The 8,990-nt window shown below is 43.7% G+C and overlaps 1 protein-coding gene across 2 annotated transcripts in view; it reads right to left on the minus strand.

Moving 5' to 3' along the window:
- Positions 1–8,990, minus strand: part of ZFYVE1 (zinc finger FYVE-type containing 1) — a 67,094-nt gene that overhangs the window by 32,584 nt on the left and 25,520 nt on the right. For both annotated transcript variants that reach the window (XM_012812219.2, XM_023507650.1), the window contains one exon: positions 3,010–3,514. In XM_012812219.2, the coding sequence (XP_012667673.1) occupies positions 3,010–3,514 (505 nt within the window). The remainder of the gene's footprint in view (positions 1–3,009; positions 3,515–8,990) is intronic.

Genomic DNA, 8,990 nt, shown 5'->3' on the forward strand with positions numbered 1-8,990 from the left:
ATATATACATATATAATATGCATAACTTTTGAGAGGCTGGTTATTTCAAAATCCTGAACTAGTAATTAAACCTTTCCCTCACCAACATTATAAAAATCCAAAGTGGCATAAAAGTACTAATCACAGGAGGCATTCTCACCTCTTCTTACCTTTAAGTACTTGCTAATGAATCTCTTCTGCAGTTCTGGGACCTTTTTGGGGGGTAGAGACAGGGTCTTGCTATGTTGCTCAGGTTGGTCTCAAACTCCTGGCCTCAAGCAATCCTTCTCCCTCAGCCTCCCAAAGTGCTAGGATTACAGGTGTGAGCTACCATGCCCAGTCTATTCTGGAACATATAGATTTCTCATCGTCTTATAGGTCATGAGTAATTGGTACCACCAGAATCACCTGATCCCAGGTTCTTCATATTCAGTCTCCTTTATGGCCTAATCTGTCCACCATCCTCCTACTGCCACTGTCTGGATTAAATTTCCACCACTTCCCTCTTTTTTCTTTTTTGAGACAGAGTCTTACTTTGTCACCCTTGGTGGTAAAGTGCTTCTTACCTCAGCCTCCCAAGTAGCTGGGACTTACAGGTACCTGCCGAAACAGCTAGCTATTTTTAGAGACAGGGTCTTTCTCTTGCTCCAGCAATCCACCCACCTCGACCTCTCAGCCTCCACACATACCAGCAATAGGCTACCAGGGAATCTTTTGAAAATATAGATATAAATCCAGGAGTGGATGTAATCCTAGCATGCCTGTAATCCTACCACTCTAGGAGGCTGAGGTGGGTGGATTACCTGAGCTCAGGAGTTCCAGACCAGCCTGAGCAAGAGTGAGATGTCATCTCTAAAAATAGCCAGATGCTGTGGTGGATGCCTGTAGTCCCAGCTACTTGGGAGGCTGAGACCAGAGGATCACTTGAATCCAACAATTTGAAGCTCCTATCAGCTATGATGCCACGGCACACTACCAAGGGCAACAAAGTGAGACTGTGTCTCAAAAAAAAAAAGAAAAAAAGAAAGAAAGAAAGAAAGAAAATATAGATATGGATATATAGTTGTATTTCATATAACTCTGCCTAAGAGCCTTCAGGGACTCCTTGTTATTCTTGAGACTGAATCGGAGCTATCTATGTTCTACACAAGCTATGCTCCAGACACACTGGCACAATGGAGTGTTCAGTAGTTAGGGAGAGAATGAATGAAGGGGATAACTAGAGAACCAAGTCAAAGACCTAGGCAGGAATTAGAAGCAAGAGGCCATATGTAAGAGTTTGGGCTCAGCACCTGTGGCTCAAGTGGCTAAGGCGCCAGCCACATACACCTAAGATGGTGGGTTCGAATCTAGCCCAGGCCCACCAAACAATGACAGCTGCTGCCAAAAAATAGCTGGGCGTTGTGGCGGGCACCTGTGGTCCCAGCTACCTGGGAGGCTGAGGCAGGAGACTCACTTGAGCCCAGGAGTTGGAGGTTCCTGTGAGCTGTGATGCCGCAGCTCTCTACCCAGGGCATTAGCTTAAGGCTCTGTCTCAAAAAAAAAAAAAAAAAAAAGAGTTTGGATTTTATTTTGATGTAGCCAAAAGCCACTGACAGGTGTAAGCAGGAGTATACCACAATCTAAAGTATAAATTAAGCTTTTAAAAAGATCACTCTGGATACTATGCAGAGACTGCACCAAAGGGAGCAGGAATGGAATTTTGGAAGCTACCGCAGAACTACCTACAGTTCTCTGAACACAACTTGCTCCTTGAAACCACGAGGGGTTTGCTTTTCCTAGAATATCTTCCTCCCTTCCTCTAGCCAACTCTCAGAGTTCAAATGTCACTGCCTCTTGCCTAGATCCCTTCAGGAGTAGTAGTCCCTCCTCCACATTCCCACAGCTCCAGTGCCTCCATCTACAGAAGAGAACGCTGTATGGTCTCCTGACTAAACTATGAGCATTCGAGGGTAGGAATTATTTTTTTTTCCAGCATATGCCTTAGTGCTCAGCACATGACAGGTGCACTCAATAAACTTTGATGGCTAAATGAACAGGTGAGTGTTTTAGGGACCAACACTACTGCCCCCCCCCCACCATCTAATTACTATTGTGTCCCTGGTGGTCTAGTGGTTTAAAAAGAAAAAAAAAAAATTAAAAAGTCATTACTGTTGGGGCACCTGCTCCCTCGGTGATGATCTTGCTTCTTATGTGTAAACAATAAAGCAAGAACTTCCACACACACTATACCACCACCACAGCCACCCACTTACCCGCAACTGTGTCCATATACTCCACTTTCTCTCCTTTTGTCCTGAATGAACTGTCCATGGTCCTAAGGTCCAACCCTTCTGCCAGTGCGTCACTCCAAATGTTCCTGCTCTTTGTTCACATCTGTGTTGTTACCTCTCTAATGAATCACTCTCATCAGTACACAAATATGTGTAGCATCTCACACCTTATATTTTAAACAGGGAAAAATCCCACATCAGCCTCCAGCTATGATTTCATTATTCTGCTTCACTCTACAGAACTCTTTAAAGAAGTTGAATATACTCACTATATTAACTCTTCTCCTCCTATTCTCTTTTATATTTACTTTCAAATTCTTTTTTTTTTATGTCTTAGAGATGGGGTTTCACTATGAGGCCCAGGCTGGCCTTGAACTCCTGGGCTCAAGCAATCCTCCCACCTCAGCCTCTCAAGCAACTAGAATTATAAGCATGCCACTACTGCCAGCTTCCTATTTTCTCTTTATCCTACTTTGATTAAGCTTCATGCCCACCATCTAACAGAAACAGCTTTTACCCAGATCACCAAGGACCTCTATATAGCCAAAGCTAATTGCAACTCTCAAACATTTTCCTACTTGACCTACAAGCAGATTTTCACATGGTTAATCATTTGGTCCTTCTTCAAACAAAAATCCTTATGTCTTGCCTGGGTAGAAATGTTCTAGGCCATCTACCACCACCACATTGCTACTGCGGTACAGTGGCTGCCTCCTTGTATCCAGGTGATGTGTGATGCAGTAGCCCATTTACTCACCAGAGCCCAGTAGTTGCGTGTGTACAGTCTCATGGAAAATGATAACTGCAGGGCCCAGGGTGGATAAAGGGACATCCAAGCCACAGCGGGCAGTGGTAGCCTTGAGCTCCTTGGTGAAGTGCTTCAGATAAGCTTCTGAGGCATCCCCAAGGAATTTGAAGAGGTCATTATGCAGCCGGTCTGCATGAGTTCGATAGATGACCAGGTCTGAGATGGCCAGAACCTTAAGTAGCAGACGTGTTCTCTGGCTTAGATTCACGGTAGCCCCCAAGAGCCCTTCTGTGTCTATCACTGCTACTTTGTGGACTGGGTCATAGGCTGCCCACACTCCCACAGTGCACGACTCCTGGGCAGGGGAGGTTTTAAAGACTTCACGGCCATAAAAGAAAGTGTGGTTGAGAGTATGAGACTTTCCATCACCAGTATTTCCAAAAATGGAAACCACCTTCAGATGCTGATCAGGTTTGCAGTCCAATTTTCTAATAAAGTCCTCTTCATTCGTTACCTTAAAAAAAAAAAAAAAAAAAGACAGTGAAATATAGAAACTACAAAATAGCCAAAGCACCTATAAGAACAAGTGCTTCCCAGGCTCAAGGTCCTTGCTCAACTTGTCAAGATAACAAGGAAAGGAAGTTCCAGGTTAAGAGCACACCATCCCCCACCCTTAGCAAACAGTTCACAGGAGCCTCTGAAGCCTCAGTCAGTGTAAGAACTATAACACTCTCAGAAGAAAACAAGGAAGTTTAATCTTTGTGACCTTGGACTGGGCAACAGTTTCCTAGATATGACACCAAGAGCACAAGAAGCAAAAGAAAAAAATAGACAACGGCTCGGCACTCGCAGCACAGTGGTTACAGTGCCAGCCTCATATAACGAGGGTGGCAAGTTCGAACCCAGCCCGGGCCAGCTAAACAACTGCAACAAAAATATAGCTGGGCGTTGTGGCAGGCACCTGTAGTCCCAGCTACTTGGGAGGCTGAGGCAAGAGAATCACCTGGGCCCAAGAATTTGAGGTTGCTGTGAGCTGTGATGCCACAGCACTGTACCAAGGGTGACATAGTGAGACTCTGTCTGAAAAAAAAGAAATGAAACTAGATCAAAAAAAGAAAAAATAGATAAATGAAACTAGATCAAAATTAAAACTTTGTGCTGCAAAGAACATCATAAAGACAATGAATAATCAACCCACAGAATCAAAGAAAGTAAGTGTAAATCAAGTATCTAATAAGGTGTTCAGAATGTAAAGAAACCTTGTAACTCAACAATGAAGTCAAGTAACCCAATTAAAAAATAAGCAAAGGGCAGCACTTGTGGCTCAAAGGGTAGGGTGCCGGCCTCATATCCTGAGGGTGGCGGGTTCAAACCCAGCCCCGGCCAAACTGCAACAAAAAAAAAACAGCCAAGTGTTGTGGCAGGTGCCTGTACTCCCAGCTACTCGGGAGGCTTAGGCAAGAGAATCACCTAAGCCCAAGAGCTGGGGGTTGCGGTGAGCTGTGTGATGCCATGGCACTCTACTGAGGGCCATAAAATGAGACTCTGTCTCTTAAAAAAAAAAAAAAAAAAAACTGTCTTTACTAAAAAAAAAAAAAAAAAAAGCAAAGAGGGTGGTGCCTTTGGCTCACTGGGTAGGGCACTGGCTCCATTATACCCAGGGTGGCAGGTCTGAACCTGGCCCCAGCCAAACTACAACCACAAAACAATAGCTGGGCATTGCACCTGTAGTCCCAGCTACTTGGGAGGCTGAGGCAAGAGAATCACCTAAGCCCAGTAGTTGGAGGTTGCTGTGAGCTGTGACACCATGGCACTCTACCCAGGGCGATAAGGTAAGACTCTATCTCTACAAATAAATAAATAATAAAAACTAAGCAAAGAATCTGAATAGGCATTTCTCCAAAAGAAAATATGCAATCAACCAATAAACACACAAAAAGATGCTCAACATCATTAATTACTAAGAAAATGCAAATCAACCCACAAGATACCATTTCACATCCACTAAATGCGTGTGCTCAAAAAGAGAACACATGATGGCAAGCATGTACAGAAATGGCAATGCTCACAATGGCAGTGAGAACAAAAATCACACGGCCGCTCTAGACAATAGCCTGGCAGTCACACATGGAGTTGCTATGTGACTAATTCCAGTAAACACAGTCCATGCAAACCTTGCATGTACATGAATGTTCACAGGAGCATTATCTGTTACAACAGTCAAATAGCTATCACCTGATGAACAGCTGAACAATATGTAGTAGAGTCAGATCCTCAAATATTAATACCATTCAGCTATAAAAAGCAATAAATCCACTTCTCCTTACTTTGTTATGTGTTTATTTTTCTCACCTTTAGGATATTTCTTAAATGTATCCTTACTTTGACCTAACTCAGTAATAATTCCTTTTTTTTTTTTTCTTTTTGATACAGAGTCTCACCCTGGGTAGAGTGCCAGGGTGTCAGAGCTCACAGTAACCTCAAACTCTTAGGCTTAAGCAATTCTCTTGCCTCCAGCCTCCTGAGTAGCTGGGACTACAGGCGCTCGCCACAACGCTGGGCTATGTTTTTATTACAGTTGTCACTGTTGTTTGACAGGCCGGGGCCAGGTTCGAACTCAACAATGCCGGTTGGTGTATGTGGCCGGCACCCTAGCTGCTGAGCTACAGGGGCCGAGCCAGTAGAAATTCTTAACTACCTCTATGCTTCAGGTCATGACTGCATCAGTTCCTCCCTTACACTCTTCCTAATTACTTGCTGACTAAACTTCACAAGGGGTTGGAATGCTACAGCAAGACTTGGCAAATACTGGGCCTTGGATTGAAGTAATATCTACTGACCCAGTATGTTGTTTTTTTTTAAACTATACTAATTATCATAATATTTTTCTATACTTGTTATAGTTGGTTAGAAATGAATGAGACTAGTATTTGGAAGGAATTATACATCTGAAAGAATTCTGTTGGAAAATATATTCTGTGGGGCAGCGCTTGTGGCTCAAAGGAGTAAGGCGCTGGCCCCATATGCCGGAGGTGGTGGGTTCAAACCCAGCCCTGGCCAAAAACTGCAAAAGAAAAAAAGAAAATATATTCTCTATCATTTCAGTTAATCTTTCAGTGGGGAACAATAACTATGATGGCAGATTTTCCTTAAACTCATGGTAGTTAGGTAATTTCATTTACCTAATCTTTGACTGGGAAAATGAGAAAAATCTATGAAATACCATATTTCTATTATTCTAAAGATATTAAAATGCTTTTCAGTTATAACTACAGCATTTATAATAGTCTGTATTATATTTCCAAAGTATTTTTTATTAGTAATCCAACCTGCCAAATATGTTTCTGAAGTGGACAAGCAGCAGTTTGTACCCTCCTACCCACCCGACCCCCAATTATCAAGTGGAGAGGCTAAAGTACAATTTCCCTCTAATAATAAATAGATAGAATTGTCAAAAAAAAAATTTTTGTGAAATGAAAGTAAGTGGGTATCAAATAATAATTGCTCGACAATTCTGGGGGAAGGAGGGGGAAAGAGTTCTGATACATGCTAGAACTTGGACGAACCTTAAAAACATGGGAAGTGAAAGAAGCTACATAAGGCTACCTACTGTATGTTTCCATTTATATTATTAATAAAAGTCCAGAACAGGCTCAGCACCCATAGCTCAGTGGTTAGGGCACCGGCCACATGCACCAAGGCTGGCAGGTTCAAACCCAGCTCAGGCCTGCTGCTAATCAACAATGACAAAAAAAAACAACAACAAAATAGCCGGGTATTGTGGCAAGTACCTGTAGTCCCAGATAGTTGGGAGACTGAGGCAAGACAATCACTTAAGTCCAAGAGTTTGAGGTTGCTATGAGCTGTGACACCACAGCACACTACTGAAGGTGACATAGTGAGACTCTATATCAAAATAAATAAATATCCAGAACAAGTAAATTCATAAAGACAGAAAACAGATTAGTGGTTGCCAGAGGCTAAGAAGAGGCGGGAATAGGGAGAGGCCATTAATGGGTATAGGGTATCTATGTGGAGGGATAAAAATGTTCTCAAATTAGATAGTGGTAAGGGTTAGACACATGTAAGTTTATAAATTACTAAAAACACTGAATTACATACTTTTAAAAGGTGATTTTTATGTTATATGAATTATATCCCAATAAAGTTATTACTTAAAAAACAATTTAGTAAGCAAAAGTAAGATTCTGTCTCTACAAAAAATACAAAAATTGGCCGGCTATGGCAGTGGGTGCCTGTTGTTCCAGCTACTCAGGAGGCTAAGGGAGGAAGACTGCTTGAGGCCAGGAGTTTGAGGTTGCTGTGAGCTATGACGATGCCTCTATATCCTACCTGGGATGACAGAGCAAGACTCTGTCTCGGAGAAAAAAAAAAAAATTGTTAAACTTCATCCACCCATAATTTCTCTGCTAACAGTTTAAAGAATTTATAAAAAAGTCCTTATTGGCTCAGCGCCTGTAGCTCAAGCAGCTAAGGTGCCAGCCACATAGACGAGAGCTGGTGGGTTTGAATCCAGCCCAGGCCTGCCAAATAAAAATGACAGCTACAACCAAAAGATGGCCAGGCGTTATGGCCAGCACCTGTAATTCCACCTACTTGGGGAGGGTGCTGTGAGCTGTGATGCCATGGCACTCTACCCAGGGCGACAGCTTGAGGCCCTGTCTCAAAAAAAAAAAAAAAAAGTCCTTATAAAAAGCCAGGCCAGGAAGGAAAAAACATGGAGCCAGTGAAATCCCAGATTGGAGCTCAAGAAAGATGCTCAGAGCTCCTAGTCTCAGAATACAGAACCCCGGGGTCAAAGCTCCTGATCCAAATAGGTTATGTTTACTTCAGCTAAGAGTGCTAAACCTTCACATCAAGTGTCCTCCTGCCACCAGAGGAAAAAAACATCTTTCTGAGTCTCAAGAGTCTATCGGTTTAATAAAAAGCAATTAGAGAGGCTCGGCGCCTGTAGCTCAGCAGCTAGGGTGCCAGCCACATACCGCAATGCGGGTGGGTTCAAATCCAGCTCCCAAACAACGATGACAACTACAACCAAAAAAAAAAAAAAAAGCAATTAGAGAAATATAGGGAAAGAGACCAGGTGGCTCATGCCTGTAATTCCAGTGCTTTGGCCAAGGTGAAAGGAGCCCTTAAACCAGGAGTTCAAGACCAGCATGGGCAACATAGTGAGACCCTGACTCTGCAAAAAATTTAAAAATTATCCAAGCATGGTGGCATGCACCTGTAGTCCCAGCTACTCAGGAAGCTGAGGTGGGATGACTGCTTGAGGGCAGGAGGACGATGCTGCAGTGTATTATGATCACACCACCACACTGAAGCCTGGGTGACAGATCGAAGACAATGCCTCTTAAAGTTAAAATTGGCTCGGTGCCCACAGTCACATGCATGCAGGCTGGCAGGTTCAAGCCAGGCCCAGGCCAGCTAAACAATGACAACTGCAACAAAAAATAGCTGGGTGTTGTGGCGGGTGCCTAAAGTCCCAGCTACTTTGGGAGACTGAGGCAACAGAATCACTTAAGCCCGGTTCGGTGCCTGGGGCTAAAGCAGCTGAGGCACTAGCCACATACCCCTGGGCTGGCAGGTTCGAATCAAGCCTGGGCCCGCCAAACAACAATGACAGCTACAACCAAAAATAAAAGATAGCCAAGCATTGTGGCGGGCACCTGTGGTCCCAGCTATTTGGGAGATGGAGGCAGGAGAATCACTTGAGCCCAGGAGTTGGAGGTTGCTGGGTTGCTACGAGCCGTGATGCCATAGCACTCTACCCAGGACAACAACTTGAGGCTCTGTCTCGAAAGAAAAAGGGAAAAAAAAATCGTGTAAGCCCAAGAGTTTGAGGTTACTGTGAGCTGTGACACCAGGGTGCTCTACCAAGGGCAACATAGCGAGATTCGGCTTGGCGCCTGTGGCTCAAGTGGCTAAGGCGCCAGCCACATACACCTAAGGTGGCGGGTTCAAATCCAGCC

This window comes from Otolemur garnettii, unplaced genomic scaffold (assembly GCF_000181295.1).
Source record: "Otolemur garnettii isolate 467f Iridium unplaced genomic scaffold, OtoGar3 scaffold00196, whole genome shotgun sequence".
Classification (NCBI taxonomy): domain Eukaryota; kingdom Metazoa; phylum Chordata; class Mammalia; order Primates; family Galagidae; genus Otolemur; species Otolemur garnettii.